We start from the raw sequence: 16,895 nt of genomic DNA, 5'->3' as shown, positions 1-16,895 counted from the left end.
CACCTCTGCCTTGGGCAGTGCCAGTGCTCCTCACAGGCTGTGAGGCAGAGCAGGTGACCCCCCAAGGATTTCCCCTACAAGGAGCCCCACAGAGACAGAAATCCCTCACCTGAGCTGCAGGAAATGCGTGGCTATGCCCGGCTTCTACCTTTGCCCAGCTTCAGTCTTTGCCTAGCTTCAGGGTGTGGTAAATTACACTGAGGAACTTTACCCCTTTGGCAATGGGGCAAACGGTTGGAGAACTCTGAACACCAACATCCCATTGCAGCTTCATGTACCACCCTGGGGCTCTGCATCCACCCAGGATGAACATGGACCCAGGCATTGCCCTAGCACAGAGGAAAGCTGTGGGCTGTGCTCCATGAACTTGCTCTGAGCTATGCCCAAGGGGTGGTAGTTTATTTAATCAGTAAGGATTTTAAAGTAAATCAACCATTAATACAGAAATTATTAAATGTTTGTCCCTGTGATCCCCCCAGAGCCCCTCTTCCCACAGTGAGGGGTTTGTGGGGAAGGTGGGCAATGGCTCAGTGCACTCAGTGCATGGAATCTGTATTCCTCTGATTAAGGAGAGCTGTAATGGTGGGGAGTGAAAGGGGGAGAGCAGTACCCTGGGATGTGTGCTGGAACCATTTTAGGCTCCAAGCTTGTTCAGCAGCACCCACCCGAGCCATAACCTCATCGATGAGCTCTTGGGTTAATGGTCACCATCAGCACAACAGAATGAGGAACACACGCGGCTGAAGCACCAGGAGGAACCTTTGGGGCTGTTTTTACTTTGGGCATTCTATGTGAGTGATGAGGGTCGTTGTGGAGGAGGTCCCCACCGCTGTGGGGTCAACTCTGAAGTGTGTGGCTGTTCTCATAGCACCGCGATGGGACACAAAGGGCTGTCGTTGGTGCTTTCCCAGGGTGGAAGTTTGGTGTGTTTTTTTTTAAGTTATTATTTTTGTAATAATTATAGATTTTTTTGGAGTATTCTTTTTAAAATTTTCTTGTTTTTGTGTATTTTTTTGCCTATTAATTTATTTTCTTCCTTTTTAGCTTCCTGGAGAGAGCCTTGTTGTGCTGGAATAGCAGCGCCTGGTGAGAAGGGTCAGCTTGTTATCCGATAGAGCCCACGTTGCTTTGGTTCCGGGATGAAGACTCAGCCTGTTTCATGGAACCAAACCCCAATAACTGATCACAATCAATGATCCATTGCCATCAACAGGTATTCTTTATTATATTGTGATAGAGAACAGTGTTAACACCCAAAGCAGTTTTCTACCTTTACTTCTGTGTGCATGTTTATATTTCCAGAAGCCTTACATATTCATTAGAATTCCTCACCCCTGATACATGGCCATGTTAATTCCCAAAATGTCTGTCCCTTTCCCAGGATCTCTGTCTTCCTCTTGTAGTCTTCTTTTCTATGGTTTCTTTCTTCCAACTGGATTTGAGATGGAGGTCACACACCCTCAGTTTGGTGGTCCCTCAGGCAGTTGTGGCTTGCAGAACTGCAGTGTTCTCACTCAATACAAACACTGGCTCCTCTTGTTCCCCGTGTGGATTTCCTTTCTTGCTTTGCGTTATGGCGATGTTGCTATCCTGTGCAATCAGCAGTCTATGAAGCTTATCTCCTGTGGTTACTGTGAGGCGCAGTTCATCTCTCAATCCTGTTCTTTAGATGGTTTTTCTGGAAAAGAAAGAGAAAAGCAACGGATGCTGAGGTGGGACAGCTTGTCATGCCATGGGAAACCCCGTATTGCTTTGGTTTGGGGAAGACTCACCCAATTCTTTAGTTTCTACCATTAGAAAAGAAAGAGAAAAGTAACACATGATGAGCTGGGACAGCTTGTCATCTCATGGGAAACTCTGCATTCCCGGGTACAGGGAAGAGGACTCACCCAATGCTCCAATTCGTTTCTCTGGAAAAGGAAGAGGAGAGCAATGCGCGATGAGAGGAGCATCTCATCCCACAGCTCACACAGACAGACCCTGATGTTTTTAATTTGGGAGCAGAGACTCACTCAGTTCTGCAACGTTTTTTTCTGCAAAAGAAACAAATAGGAAACGCATGATGAAAAGGGTCAGATGATCATCTCATGGCTGATCCCATGGGATGACCCCAAATTCCTTCATTGTATGGAGGGAAACTTACTCAGCTCTGCAGCACGTAAACCTGGAAAGAAAAAGCAGAAACAGTAAATGATGAGAGGAAAATCTCATCCCACAGCTCATACAGGAAGACCCCAGTTTTTTAATTTGGGAGGGGAGACTCACCTATATTTGTCAAATATCTCTCTGGAATAGAAAGACAAAAGCAGTGCATGATCAGAGGGGATTTTTCATCCCGTATGCTGTCCCTTGGGAAGACCCCAAATTTGCTCAGTTCAGTGACTTCGACTTACTCCACTCTGATTTCCGATTCTCTGCAAAACAAGAAACAAAAAGCACTGCATGTTGAGGTGGGACATCTTGTCATCCCACGGAAAACCTCAAATTCCTTTGCTTTGGGGAAGAAGACTCACCCACTGCTTCAACTTGATCCACTGGAAATGGAAGAGAAAAGCAATGCATGATGAGAGGAGCCTCTCATCCAAGAGCTGACACAGGCAGAGCCCTTTGTTGTTAATTTGGGAGGGAGCACTCACCCAGTTCTGCCATGTGTAGCCCTGCAAAAGGAACCAATAAGAAACGCATGATGAGAAGGGTCAGATGAACATCCCATGGCCGATCCCAAGGGAAGACCCCAATCTCTTTGGTTTGGGGAGGAAGACTTACTCAGATTAGGAGCACGTATACCTGCAGAGGAAAAGCAGAAACAGTGAGTGATGAGAGGAACATCTCATCCCACAGCTCACAGAGGGAGAGAGCAGTGATTTCAATTTGGGAGAGGAGACTCACCAATCTTTTTAAGGTGTTTCTCTGTGAAAGAAAGAGAAAAGCAGTACATGGTGAGAGGGGACGTTTCAGCCCATATATTGTCCCTTGGGAAGACCCCAGATTCCTTCGGTTCAGGGAAGAAGACTCACCCACTTCTTCAATTTCGTTCTCTGAAAAAGAAAGAGAAAAGTGACGCGTGATGAGAGGAACGTTTCATCCCACAACTCCCATAGGAAAGCCCTTTTTTCTAATATGGGAGAGAGGACTCACCCAACTTTTTAAGTTGTGTCTCTGCAAAAGAAATAAGCAATGCATGATGAGAAGGATGAGATTACCATCCCATGGCTGTTTCTATGTGAAGACCCCAAATTCCTTCAGTGCAGGGAGGCTTACTCAGATTTGCAGCACACGAACCTGCAAAGGAGAAGCAGCGTCAATGCATGATGAGAGGAACATCTCATCCCCCAGCTCACAAAGCAAGACCCCAACGTTTTTTTGTATGGAAATGGAGACTCACCCAACTTTTCATACTGTTTCCCTGGAAAAGAAAGAGAAAAGGAGTGCATGGTCGGAGGGGATTTTTCATCCCGTGTGCAGTCCCTTGGGATGACCCCAGATTCCCTCAGTTTAGTGACTGCAACTTACTCAGCTGTGAATCCCATTCCTCTGCCAAAAAGGAAAAGTAACACATGATGAATTGGGACAGCTTGCCATCCCATTGAACATCCCATGTTCCTTGGGTCTAGGGAAGAAGACTCACCCACTGCTTCTCTTTGTTCCACTGGAAAAGAAAGAGAAAAGCAACACATGATGAGAGGAACATCTCATCCCACAGCTCACACAGGCAGACCCCTTTTTTTTATTTAATTTGGGAGGGAGGACTCACCCAGTTTTGCAGCTAGTAGCTCTGCAAAAGGAACCAATGAGAAATGCATGATGAGATGGGTTAGATGATCATGGGATCAACCATGGGAAGACCCCAAATTCCTTCATTGTAGGCAGGGAGACTTACTCAGATCTGCAGTGCTTAAATCTGCAGAGGAAAAGCGGAAACAGTGCATGATGAGAGGAACATCTCATCCCACAGCTCACACAGGAAAACTCCAATGTTTTTAATTTGGCAGGGGAGACTCACCCTTCTCAGCAAGATGTTCCTCTGGTAATGGAAGAGAAAAGCAACACATGATGAGAGGAACATCCCATCCCACTGCTCACAGAGTCAGGCCCCTGTTTCTTAGTTTGGGAGGCAGCACTCACCCAGATCTGCAGCCAGTTCCTCTGCAAAAGAAACAAATAAGAAACTCATTGTGAGGAGAGTGAGATTATCATCCCATGGGAAGACCCCACATTCCTTCCGTGTACATAGGGAGCGATACTGAGATTTGCAGCACTTAAATCTTCAAAGGAAAAGCAGAAACAGTGCATGATGAGAGAAACATCTCATCCTACAGCTCACAAAGGAAGACCGCAATGGTTTTAATTTGGGAGAGGAGACTCACCCGTATTCTCATACCGTTTCTCTGGAAAAGAAAGAGAAAAGCAGTGTATGGTCAGAGGGGATTTTTTGTCCCATAGATTGTCCTCTGGGGGGACCACAAATTCCCTCAGTTTGGTGACTGCAAATTACCCAAGACTGAATTCTGAATCTCTGCAAAACAGAAAGAAAAACCAACGCATGATGAGGTGGGACAGCCTTTCATCCCATGAGAAACCCCATATTGCTTTGGTTTGGGGAAGAACACTTACCCAATTTTTCCATTTGTTTCACTGGAAAAGGAAGTGAAAAGCAATGCATGATGAGTGGAACATCTCATCCCACAGCTCACACAGGCAGAGCCCCTTTACTTTTAGTTTGGGAGGGAGCACTCACTCAGTTTTGAAGCTAGGATCTCTGCAAAAGAAACAAATAGGAAATGCATGATGAGAAGGGTCAGATGATCATCCCATGGCTGATCCCATGGGAAGACCCCAAATTCCTTCTGTGTAGGGAGGGAGACTTACTCAGATTTGCAGTACATACACCTGGAAAGGAAAAGCAGAAGCAGTGCGTGATGTGAGGAACATCTCATCCCACAGCTCCCATAGGAAGAGCATTGGAAAAAAATGAAATTGAGAATGGAGACTCACCCAATATCGCAGGTAGTTCCGCTGGAAAAGAAAGAGCAGAGCAGTGCATGGTCAGAGGGGACAGCTGCTCATCCCATGGCTAACGCCATGGGGAGACCCTGAATTCCCTCACTTAGGGGAAGGAGACTTACCCAGTGCTGCATCTTTTCCCTCTGCAAAATAAAAGCAATGGAAATGCATGGTCAGAGGGAACAACTTCTCATCCCCTGGCTGCTTGCATACCTAGACCCCAAATCTTTTTGTTCTGGGAAGTGGCCAATGACCAATTTGGTCCCAAGAAGGAATTAAAACAATGGGAAGGGAACGACTGGGGATAAGTTTTTCATATGCAGCAGTCTGGATCGACAATCCCACAATAACAATAACAAATCCCGACAACTCTGGTACATCCCATGAACCCACTTAATTTCAAGGCCCCAAGACATCCCATGAACCTAACACATGGCATAAACCCAACACTCTGCAGTCTTCTATCATTTCCATTAAAGAGGCTTTGGTGGTGGAAGGGACTGGAAGGACTCACTCAGCTCTCTGCTCTGTACCACTGGAAAACAAAGCAGAGAAATAGCTGGTCAGCAGGGCAACTTGGTTTGTGGGGACATCTCCAGAGGGTCTGAACCTTTCCACCTGCCCTACGGTCCAGCCACATTCCTGTCTTCCCACCCACACCCCTTTTTTTCCTTCCTTCATTCCCAAAAAGAAAGGCAAATGTTATTTAATGAGCACTGGGAATGTCAGGAAAAATCTCCCTTCCTCCTCCTGTGTACCTCCGTGGACCAGAGCTCAGCACCACCCCGACCATCCCTGTCCATGCACAACACCTCCCTGTGCTCCATCCCCTCCGCTCTCAGCTCACCTTTCTTCCTACAGAGAAAAACAATGATGACAGATGACCCAACCAGAATTGTGACGACCACAGCCAGAGCCACCTTCCAGGGATGGACGATCTGGGAAAAGGGATCTGGAAAAGACATCAGGACAAGGGTTCCTTTTCCATTGCCTTATGTGGACAAGCATGACTTCAACTTCTGGAGATCACAGAACCCGAAGGGGCAACAACCAGGGAGCAGTGACACACAATGGCAGCGCTCCCCATATTGACACAGGTGGAGGAGCTGCTCAGCATTGTGTGCCCACTGCCACTGAGCCATGGAGAAACCCATCCCAGAAACCCAACCCAACCACCTCATCCATGCAGATCCATTTTCAAATCACACCATGTGCCCGTTCCAACTCTAGCATCTCATGGAGCAATTCAGCCCCAGCCTCTTCCAAAGGCTGCTGTCCTTCAGCTCTCCATCCATGGACGTGAGGATGAGGATGGACAGAGGTTGGATGGGACACACAAACCCAGGGACACCTCGAGATGTCACCCCAGCCACTGACCTGACACCTCCAGGTTCACCACAGCTTCTGCATAGCCATCGTCATCTTGCACAACACAGCTGTACAAGCCACTGTCAGAGGAGCTCACAGCAATGATGCGCAAATCCAGGTTTCCATCAGAGAGACCATCCCTGAGCAGTTCTGTCCTCCCTTTATATTCCTCCATCTGATCCAGGTCCAATCCATTTTGGTAGTGGTGCACAATCCTAGAGGACCGCAGCTGGATCCATCTGATGTCTGAATTCCGAACATCCTTGCAAGGGGACAAGTGGCAGCGCAGCTCGACATCCTGTCCCACGATGGCAGTGACACGGAGGCTCGGTGCCACCACCGTGCTCTGGGCTGGGCAATGAGAAGGGCATGGAGAGATGGTGAGATGGTGTCTGTGTTAATGTGGGGGCATGGAGCGGCACAGGGTTAGTTGGTGTGTGCTCCATCCCATGTAAAAGCAGTGCGGACGGATCAGGAGGGAGCAGGGAAGGATTGCTGGGGGTGGGAGCCCACTCACACCGTGTGGTGGAGGTGAAGAAGAGACAAATTCTACCCAGAATGGTGTCTTTCATGGAATAACTCATTTGAAAGTGAAACCCAAGTGGGGCCGGGTGCTGGGCTTGCGTCCTCCCTGCCCTATGGCCGCTCCCCCACCCCACAGCAACACCTGTGCCAGGCACAGCAGCCCCACAAGACCCCTACCTGATCCCAGCTCGAGGAGGTGCAGAGCCACGAGATAAGGCAGGAGGGTCCTCCAGGGGAGGGTGAAACTGGGGTGGTTGCAGCCCGATGTGAAGCGCATCTGTGCTGGAGAAGAGGAGGGGGGAAGAATTTAGGGATAGAGAGGAAGGACTCTGAGAAGGAGATGGTGGAGGAGATGGGGAAGAGGATTTGGAAAGAATATGGGGAAGAAGTATGGGGAGAATATGAGGGCAGAGGCTGTAGGAGGAGAGAGCTCGAGCGGATCAGCTTTGCAGTGGAGTCTCACAACGAGGGATCGTTCTTAGAGGGTCCGAATTGCAGCCAAAACCCGCAGCAAAGCAGCTCTGTGAAGCTGAGGGGGAGCGATGCAGCCGTCCCATCCGCCTCCCTCAGCAGCACAGCGGCTCTGATACGGGTGGGTGGAAGGAGGAGGGCTGATATCCCCCCATGTGTACAAAGGGGGGGCAGGGAGTGCAAACGGGGTGCGGTGCATCTGAAGGGCTGCAGATAGCGCAGGGAGGGGTGCAGACAGGGGGTGATCATCTGCCCTCCAGCAGTCAGACGGGAGGAGGGGACCTCAGGGATGGAGAGAAATGAAGCCAGGAGATCCGACCCAGTAATGTGGGCTGGCAATGGGTTGTATCAAGCAGGAATTGCTTTAATACAGTGCTGGGAGCTCAGGGGATCTCTGCACCCAATGTGCACCCCGAGGGGAGCAGTGAGTGCAGGTCTGTAGGCATAGTGTGCACGTTTTCAGTGCATTGCTGAGACATTGGTTGCATACTGTGTCATAAAATGTCGCGAGGGTGTCTGTGCCTCATCTGGTGGCCGTTGGATGAAGGCCGGCACTGATCCTCACAAAGGCTCGGAGTGTTCCTCGCTGTGCACTTCTAAGTGCCCTTAAGGGGGGGTACCCAAATGGTCCTCTGCTGGCGTTGTGTGCAGCAGAAGCATCTGCTTTGCATCCTTATGAAGATAAGGGCAACAGCATCTTTCCTGCTCTCTTATCGTGACGTGACAGTGAGCCGTCCTGGCCTCACTCCGAGGGCGGTGACCTCTCTGCTTTCATTGCAGATGTTTGTTTTCTAAGTGCCGTTGTTTATTCTCTTACTTCTGTGTATTTATTTATGTTTTTGTCTGTGAACTTGTTTTCTTCCTTGTTAGCTCATTGGAGGGAGCCTTGTTCAGTTGGAAACGCCACGCATGGTGAGAAGGGTCGGCTTCTTATCCGACAGCCAGAGCCCCTTTGGTTCCGGGATGAAGACTCAGCCTGTTCCAAGGAACCAAACCCCAATAACTGCTCACAATCAATGATCCATTGCCATCAGCAGGTATTCTTTATTATATAGGGACAGAGAACAGTGCTAACACCCAAAGCAGTTTTCTACCTTTGTTTCTGCGTGCATGCTTGTATTTACAAAAACATGACATATTCGTTAGATGTCCACAAAGCCTGATACACGGTCACACTATTTCCCCAAATGCCCATATCTCTTCCAGGATCTCTGTCTCCCTCCCCTTTCCTTCCTTTCTATGGTTTCTTTCTTCCAATTGGCTTTGAGTTGGAGGTCGCACACCCTCAATTCGGCGGTCCCTCAGGCAGCTTTGGCTGACAGAACTGCAGTGTTCTCACTCAACACAAACACTGGCTCCTCCTTACTCTGTTTGAGTTATTGTGGTTTTGTATGCTGTGCAGTTATTGATCTATGAAGCTTAACTCCTGTGCTTATTGCGAGGCGCAGTTCATCTCTCAATCTGATTCTTCAGATGGTTTTTCTGGAAAAGAAATAAAAAGGAACGGATGCTGAGGTGGGACAGCTTGTCATCCCATGGGAAACCCTGTATTGCTTTGGTTTGGGAAAGACTCACCCTATTCTTCAGTTTCTACCACTGGAAAAAAGGAATAGAAAAGCAACACATGATGAGATGGGACAGCTTGTCATCCCATGGATTGCCCCATATTCCTTTGGTTTGGGGACAAAGACTCACCCACTGCTTCAGTTTGTTCTGCTGGAAAAGAGAGAAAAGCACCACACGATGAGAGGAACATCTCATCCCACAGCTCACACAGGAAGACCCCAACGATTTTAATATGGGAGGGGAGACTCACCCATCTCCTCATGGCGCTCCTCTGGCAAAGAAGGAGAAAAGCAGTGCATGGTCAGAGGGGATTTTTCATCCCATACACAGTCCCTTGAAAGGACCCCAAATACCCTCAGTTCAGTGACTGCAACTTACTCAGCTCCGATTTCTGTTTCTCTGCAAAAAAGAAAGAAGAAGCACCTCATGAGGAGGTGGCACAGCTTGTCATCCCATGGGAAACCCATAGTCCTTTGGGACGGGGAAGAAGACTCACCTGATTCTTTAGCTTGTTGCCCTGGAAAAGAAAAACAATGTGTGATGAGAGGAACATCTCATCCCACAGCTCACACAGGAAGACCCCAACGATTTTAATATGGGAGGGGAGACTCACCCATCTCCTCATGGCGCTCCTCTGGCAAAGGAGGAGAAAAGCAGTGCATGGTCAGAGGGGATTTTTCATCCCATACGCAGGACTTTGGGAAGACCCCACATTCCCTCAGTTCAGTGACTGCAACTTACTCAGCTCCGATTTCTGTTTCTCTGCACAAAGAAAGAAGAAGCACCTCATGAGGAGGTGGCACAGCTTGTCATCCCATGGGAAACCCATAGTCCTTTGGGACAGGGAAGAAGACTCACCTGATTCTTTAGCTTTGTGTCCTGGAAATGAATGAGAAAAACAATGCGTGATGAGAGGAACATCTCATCCCACAGCTCACACAGGCAGATCCCCTTTTGTATTTGATTTGGGAGGGAGGACTCACCCACTTTTACAGCTGCTGCCTCTGCAAAAGGAACAAATAAGAAACACATGATAAGGTTCAGCTTATCATCCCATGGCTGATCCCATGGAAGACCCCACATCTCTTTGGTTGGGGAAGAAGACTCACCCAACTTTACATTCCTTCTCACTGCAAAGGAAAAGCAGAAACAGTGCACGATGAGAGGAACAGCTCATCCCACAGCTCTCACAGGAAGACCCCAACATTTTTAATTTGGGAGGGGAGACTCACCCATCCATTCACAGTGTTCCTCTGGAAAAGTAAAAGGAAAGCAGCACATGATGAGAGGAACGTCTCATCCCACAGCTCACAAAGTCTGACTGTTTTTAATTTAGTTTGGGAGGTTGGACTCACCCAGTTTTGTAACCATTTTCTCTGCAAAAGAAAGAAAGACGAAATTCATGATGAGAAGAGTCGGATGATGATCCCATGGCTGATCCCATGGGAAAACCGTAAGTTCCTTCTGTGCAGGGAGGGAGACTTACTCTGTTTTCCAGCACTTAAATCTGCAAAAGAAAATCAGAAAAACAATGTGTGATGAGAGGAACATCTCATCCCACAGCTCACACAGCAAGACCCCAACGTTTTTATTTATCAGGGGTGGGGAGACTCACACATATTCTGAAAGTGTCTCTCTGGAATAGAAGGAGAAAAGCAGTGCATGGTCAGAGGGGATTTTTCATCCCACATGCAGGACTTTGGGAAGACCCCACATTCCTTCAGTTCAGTGACTGCAACTTACGGAACTGTGAATGCTGTTTCTCTGCAAAAAGGACAGAAAAAACAGGGCATGATGAGGTGGCACAGCTTGTCATCCCATGGGAAACGCATATTTCTTGGGGTTGGGGAAAGAAGACTCACCCAATTCTTTAGTTTGATGTTCTGGAAAAGGAAGAGAAAAGCAGCGTATGATGAGAGGAACATCTCATCCCACAGCTCACACAGGCAGACCCCATTTTTTATGTAATTTGGGAGGGGGGACTCACCCAGTTTGGCAGCTAGTCGCTCTGCAAAAGGAACCAATAAGATACACATGATGAGAAGGGTCCGATTATCATCCCATGGCTGATGCCGTGGGAAGACCCCAAATCTGTATGGTTTGGGAAGAGAGACTCACCCAACTTTAAATCCCTTGTCCCTGCAAAGGAAAAGCAGAAACAGCGCATGATGAGAGGAAGAGCTCATCCCACAGCTCCCACAAGAAGTCCCCAGCATTTATAATTGGGGTGGGGAGACTCACCCATCTCTTCAGAGTGTTTCTCTGGAAAAGAAAGGAAAAGCAACACGCAGTGAGAGGAACATGCCATCCCACCACTCTCCCAGGCAGACCCCCTTTTTATTTAATTTGGGAGGCAGCACTCACCCAGTTCTGCAGCCAGTTTCTCTGCAAAAGAAACAAATATGAAATGCATGATGAGAGGGGTCAGATGATCATCCCATGGCTGATCCCATGGGAAGACCACAAATCCCTTCCGTGTTGGGAGGGAGACTTACTCAGTTCTGCAAAGCCATAACCTGCAAAGGAAAAGTAAAAAAGATGGTTGATGAGAGGAACATCTCATCCCACAGCTCCCACATGGGAACCCCAACGTTTTTAATTTGGGAGGAGAGACTCACCCATCTCTTCACTGTCTTTCTCTGAAAAAGAAAGAGAAAAGCAGTGCATGGGAACTTCTCCCCTACGCAGTCCCTTGGGAAGACCCCACATTCCCTCAGTTCAGTGACTGCAACTTACTCAGCACTGAATTCCAATTCTCTGCAAATAAATAAATAAATAAGTAAATAAAAAGACAAGAAAAAGCACCACATGATTTTTTGGGACAGCTTGTCATCCCAAGGGAGACCCCATATTTCTTTGCTTTAGTGAATGTAGACTCACCCACTTCGTCTGTCTTTTCCTCTGAAAAAGAAAGAGAAAAGCAATGCATGATGAGTGGAACGTCTGATCCCACAGCTCACACAGACAGAACCCTTTGCTTTATAATTTGGGAGTGAGGACTCACCCAGTTTTAGAACGTGTTTCTCTGCAAAAGGAACAAATAAGAAACGCACGATGAGAAGATTCAGGTTATCATCCCATGGCTGATCCCATGGGAAGACCCCAAATCTCTTTGGTTTCAGGTGGGAGACTCACCCAACATTGCATCTCTTTGCTCTGCAAAGGAAAAGCAGAGTCAGTGTATGATGAGAGGAACATCTCATCCCACAGCTACCGGAGGCTGAACATTTAAAAATAATAAAAATGGAGGGGGAGACTCACTCGATAGCGCTGCTTGTTCCGCTGGAAAAGGCAGAGCAGAGCAGTGCATGGTCAGAGAGGACAGCTGCTCATCCCGTGGCTAACGCCATGGGGAAACCCTGAATTCCCTCGCTGTGGGGAAGGAGACTTACCCAACTCTGCATCTTTTCTCTCTGCAAAAAGAAGCAAAGGAAAAGCATGGTCAGAGGGGACAAATTTCCATGCCATCAGCTCCCACACCCTGCCCCCAAATCTTTTTTTCTGGGAAGTGGCCAATGACCACTTTGGTCCCAAGAAGGCATTTTACTAACATGATGCCAAAGCAAACACAACAGAAAGGATGGTCTGAGGAAATAACTTCCAATGGGAAGACCCAAAGTACTTTGGCTTGGGGAATATAACTCACCCAATGCTGCAGCTTTCTCCACTGGAAAGGAAAGAGCAGAGCAGTGAATTGTCAGAGAGGACAGCTACTAATTCCACGGCTGATGCCATGGGGACACCCTGAATTCCCTCGCTTTAGGGAAGGAGACTTACCCAACTCTGCATCTTTTCTCTCTGCAAAATAGAAGCAAATGAAATGCATGGTCAGAGGGGACACGTTTCCATGCCATCAGCTCTCACACCCTGACCCCAAACCCTTTTTTCTGGGAGGAGTCCAATGACCACTTTGGGCCCAAGAAGGAATTAAACAAACTGGAAGGAACCGATTGTGAAAGGTTTTTCCACGTGAATCAGCCAGGATTGACACATCCCACGACCCCAGTACATCCCACAACCCCAACACATTCCAAAGCCTCAACATAGCTCATGGCCCCAGCACATGGCATAACCCAGCACTCTGCAGTCTGCTGTCAGTTCCATTAAAGGGACTTTGGTGGTGGATGGGGATGGAAGGACTCACTCAGCTCTCTGCTCTGTGCCACTGGAAAACAAAGCAGAGAAATAGCTGGTCAGCAGGGCAGCTTGGTTTGTGGGGACTTCTCCAGAGGGTTTGGACTTTCCACCTGCCCCACAGTCCAGCCACATTCCTATCTGCCCACCCTTACCACTATCCTTTTTCCCCTTCCTTTATTCCCAAAAAGAAAGGCAAATGTTATTTAATGAGCACTGGGAATCCCATGAAAAGTCACCGTTCCTCCACCTGTGTACCTCCGTGGACCTGAGCTCAGCACCACCCCGACCATCCCTGTCCATGCACAACACCTCCCTGTGCTCCATCCCCTCCGCTCTCAGCTCACCTTTCTTTCTATGGAGAAAAACATTGACGACAAATGACCCAACCAGAAGTGTGATGATCACAGCCAGAGCCACTGTCCAGTAAAGGATGATCATAGAAAAGGGGTCTGGAAGAAATGTCAAGAAGAGGGTCCTTTTAAATTCCCATGTGTGGAAAAGCAAGACTCAGCCTTGGGAGATCACAGAACCCGAAGGGGCAGCAACCAGGGAGCAGTGACACACAAGGGCAGCGTCCCCATATTGGCACAGGCGGAGGAGCTGCTCAGCATTGTGTGCCCACTGCCACTGAGACGTGGAGAAACCCATCCCAGAAACCCAACCCAACCACCTCATCCATGCAGACCCATCCCCAAATCACAGCGTGCGCCCACTGCAATTCGAGCATCTCATGGAGCTGTTCAGCCCTGACCACTTCCAAAGGCTGTGATCCGTCAGCTCTCCATCCTAGAACATCCCAGCCACTGACCTGACACCTCCAGGTTCACCACAGCTTCTGCATAGGCATCACCATCTTGCACAGCACAGCTGTAGGAGCCACTATCAGAGGAGGTCACAGCAGTGATGCGCAAATCCAGGTTTCCATCAGAGAGACCATCCCTGAGCAGTTCTGTTCTCCCTTTATATTCCTCCATCTGCCCCAGGTCCACTCCATTTCGGTAGTGGTGCACAAGCCGAGAGGACCGCTGCTGGATCCATCTGATGTCTGAATTCCGAACATCCTTGCATGGGGACAAGTGGCAGCGCAGCACAACATCCTGTCCCACGATGGCAGTGACACGGAGGCTCGGTGCCACCACTGTGATCTGGGCTGGGCAATGAGAAGGGCACGGAGAGATGGTGAGATGGTGGCTGTGTTAATGTGGGGGCATGGAGCGGCACAGGGTGAGTTGGTGTGTGCTCCATCCCATGTAAAAGCAGTGGGGAGGGATCAGGAGGGAGTGGGGAAGGATTGCTGGGGGTGGGAGCCCACTCACACCGTGTGGTGGAGGTGAAGAAGAGACAGAAATTCTTCCCAAAATCACATGTTTCATGAAATAGCCCAAGTGAAAGTGAAACCCAAGTGGGGCTGGGTGCTGGGCATGGGTCCTCCCCGCCCCATAACCGCTCCTCCACCCCACAGCAACACCTGTGCCAGGCACAGCAGCCCCACAGACCCCTACCTGATCCCGGCTGGAGGAGGTGCAGAGCCACGAGATAAGGCAGGAGGGTCCTCCAGGGGAGGGTGAAACTGGGGTGGTTGCAGCCCGATGTGAAGGCCATCTGTGCTGGAGAAGAGGAGGGGGGAAGAATTTAGGGAGAGAGAGGAAGGACTCTGAGAAGGAGACGATGGAGGAGATGGGGAAGAGGATTTGGAAAGAATATGGGGAAGAAGTGTGGGGAGAATATGAGGGCAGAAACTGTAGGAGGAGAGAGCTCGAGCGGATCAGCTTTGCAGCGGAGTCTCACAACGAGGGATCGTTCTTAGAGGGTCCGAATTGCAGCCAAAACCCGCAGCAAAGCAGCTCTGTGAAGCTGAGGGGGAGCGATGCAGCCGTCCCATCCGCCTCCCTCAGCAGCACAGCAGCTCTGATACGGGTGGGTGGAAGGAGGAGGGCTGATATCCCCCCCATGTGTACAAAGGGGGGGCAGGGAGTGCAAACGGGGTGCGGTGCATCTGACGGGCTGCAGATAGCGCAGGGAGGGGTGCAGACAGGGGGTGATCATCCGCCCTGCAGCAGTCAGACAGGAGGAGGGGACCTCAGGGATGGAGAGAAATGAAGCCGGGAGATCCGACCCGGTACCGTGGGCTGGCAGTGTGTTATACAGTCATAGAATCACAAGGTTGGAAAGGACCTACGAGACCATCTATTCCAACCGCCCTCCCATCCCCACTGCTCCCATAAGCGCCAAACCACCTCTCGTAGCTCCTCATCCAGGCGCCTCTTCAACACTGCCCGGGACGGCGACTCCACCACCTCCCTGGGCAGCCATTCCAGCGCCTCACCACTCTCTGAGAGGAAAAGCTTTTCCTTTTGTCCAACCTAAACCTCCTCTGGTACAACTTGTGGCCATTTCCTCGGGTCCTGTGTGCTGCCTGGGAGAACCTCATCCCATTGGCTTCAGCCCAGCGATGCAGCTTATCGAGATCCCTCTGAAGGGCCTCCCCACCCTCAGGCGGATCCACACCACCTCCCAGCTTGGTGTCACCTCCGGACTTACTGAGGGTCCCTCATTCAGGTCATCAGTAAGGATATTAAACAAGATGGGACCCCCTCATTCAGATCATCAATAAGGATATTAAACAAGATGGGACCCCCTCATTCAGGTCATCGATACGGATATTAAACAAGATGGGACCCCCTCATTCAGGTCATCGATACGGATATTAAACAAGATGGGACCCCTCATTCAGGTCATCGATACGGATATTAAACAAGATGGGTCCCCTCATTCAGGTCATCGATAAGGATATTAAACAAGATGGGACCCCTCATTCAGGTCATCAGTAAGGATATTAAACAAGATGGGACCCCCTCATTCAGGTCATCAGTAAGGATATTAAACAAGATGGGACCCCTCATTCAGATCATCAGTAAGGATATTAAACAAGATGGGACCCCCTCATTTAGGTCATCGATACGGATATTAAACAAGATGGGACCCCTCATTCAGATCATCAATAAGGATATTAAACAAGATGGGACCCCCTCATTCAGGTCATCGAGAAGGATATTAAACAAGATGGGACCCCCTCATTCAGGTCACCGAGAAGGATATTAAACAAGATGGGACCCCTCATTCAGATCATCTATAAGGATATTAAACAAGATGGGACCCCCTCGTATAGGTCATCGATAAGGATATTAAACAAGATGGGACCCCCTCATTCAGGGCATCTATAAGGATATTAAACAAGTTGGGACCCCCTCATTCAGGTCATCGATACGGATATTAAACAAGATGGGACCCCTCATTCAGGTCATCGATATGGATATTAAACAAGATGGGACCCCTCATTCAGGTCATCAATAAGGATATTAAACAAGATGGGACCCCTCATTCAGATCATCAATAAGGATATTAAACAAGATGGGACCCCCTCATTCAGGTCATCGATACGGATATTAAACAAGATGGGACCCCTCATTCAGGTCATCGATACGGATATTAAACAAGATGGGACCCCTCATTCAGGTCATCAATAAGGATATTAAACAAGATGGGACCCCTCATTCAGATCATCAATAAGGATATTAAACAAGATGGGACCCCTCATTCAGGTCATCAATAAGGATATTAAACAAGATGGGTCCCGGTATCGACCCCGGGGGACAGCGCTTGGAACGGTCTCCAGCTGGACTTAACTCCATTAACCACTACGCGTTGGGCGCAGCCCTCAGCCAGTTCCTTACCCAAAGAAGGGTAGACCTGTCCCCATGAAACCCCATGAAATCCACCCCAAACCCTCAAGAAACCCCATGAAATCCCATAACCCCCCCTAA

General features: G+C 49.0%; 3 protein-coding genes and 3 long non-coding RNA genes across 70 annotated transcripts in view; 3 read left to right on the top strand and 3 right to left on the bottom strand.

Moving 5' to 3' along the window:
• Nucleotides 1–1,213, top strand: part of LOC107054701 — a 29,084-nt gene extending 27,871 nt beyond the window's left edge. For all 5 annotated transcript variants that reach the window (XR_005840190.2, XR_005840192.2, XR_005840191.2 and 2 more), the window contains one exon: nt 1,045–1,213. This is a non-coding gene — a long non-coding RNA (uncharacterized LOC107054701). The remainder of the gene's footprint in view (nt 1–1,044) is intronic.
• The window catches only part of V-BG (V-region-like B-G antigen), a 12,685-nt gene extending 5,511 nt beyond the window's left edge, over nt 1–7,174 (bottom strand). The window contains 1 exon segment of the mRNA NM_001030673.1: nt 7,075–7,174. Within this exon segment, the coding sequence (NP_001025844.1) occupies nt 7,075–7,174 (100 nt within the window).
• The window catches only part of BTN3A3L2 (butyrophilin subfamily 3 member A3-like 2), a 20,650-nt gene extending 13,165 nt beyond the window's left edge, over nt 1–7,485 (bottom strand). For all 7 annotated transcript variants that reach the window (XR_006931614.1, XR_006931615.1, XM_046901559.1 and 4 more), the window contains exon 1: nt 7,361–7,485. Coding sequence is in view for 5 of the 7 variants with exons in the window: in XM_046901559.1 (XP_046757515.1) it covers nt 7,361–7,454 (94 nt within the window). In the remaining 2 variants the exon portion in view is untranslated. The remainder of the gene's footprint in view (nt 1–7,360) is intronic.
• LOC124417256 lies at nt 5,791–8,405 on the top strand. 2 transcript variants are annotated; one of them, XR_006931640.1, is made up of 2 exons: nt 5,791–6,752; nt 8,239–8,405. It is a non-coding gene; the product is annotated as an uncharacterized LOC124417256 (long non-coding RNA). The 2 variants fall into 2 exon arrangements; XR_006931641.1 differs by having other exon boundaries at nt 5,791–6,797.
• On the bottom strand, nt 8,389–14,984 carry BG8 (MHC B-G antigen). Of its 54 annotated transcripts, none has more exons than XM_046901454.1 (36): nt 14,860–14,984; nt 14,574–14,678; nt 13,880–14,221; nt 13,416–13,520; nt 13,079–13,099; nt 12,712–12,732; nt 12,581–12,601; nt 12,327–12,347; nt 12,196–12,216; nt 12,070–12,090; nt 11,939–11,959; nt 11,815–11,835; nt 11,671–11,691; nt 11,553–11,573; nt 11,430–11,450; nt 11,299–11,319; nt 11,176–11,196; nt 11,053–11,073; nt 10,922–10,942; nt 10,797–10,817; nt 10,678–10,698; nt 10,550–10,570; nt 10,421–10,441; nt 10,290–10,310; nt 10,167–10,187; nt 10,044–10,064; nt 9,918–9,938; nt 9,793–9,813; nt 9,676–9,696; nt 9,548–9,568; nt 9,431–9,451; nt 9,313–9,333; nt 9,185–9,205; nt 9,064–9,084; nt 8,944–8,964; nt 8,599–8,850 (listed from the first exon to the last, which is right to left on the bottom strand). In XM_046901454.1, exons 1-35 carry the CDS (start codon nt 14,951–14,953, stop codon nt 8,945–8,947), a joined length of 1,296 nt encoding a protein of 431 aa, XP_046757410.1. In that variant the 5' UTR covers nt 14,954–14,984; the 3' UTR covers nt 8,599–8,850; nt 8,944. The 54 variants fall into 54 exon arrangements, 50 of the variants coding, with proteins under 50 accessions (NP_001026980.2, NP_001025841.2, XP_046757409.1 ...); XM_046901456.1 differs by having other exon boundaries at nt 9,064–9,081; NM_001031810.2 differs by having other exon boundaries at nt 8,389–8,850; nt 14,574–14,984.
• On the top strand, nt 14,689–16,707 carry LOC121106969. The gene is made up of 2 exons (XR_005840233.2): nt 14,689–15,762; nt 15,892–16,707. It is a non-coding gene; the product is annotated as an uncharacterized LOC121106969 (long non-coding RNA).
• Nucleotides 16,708–16,895: the final 188 nt, after the last annotated feature.

Source organism: Gallus gallus, chromosome 16 (genome assembly GCF_016699485.2).
Source record: "Gallus gallus isolate bGalGal1 chromosome 16, bGalGal1.mat.broiler.GRCg7b, whole genome shotgun sequence".
NCBI lineage: Eukaryota > Metazoa > Chordata > Aves > Galliformes > Phasianidae > Gallus > Gallus gallus.
This window is presented reverse-complemented; position numbering and strand designations above follow the sequence as displayed.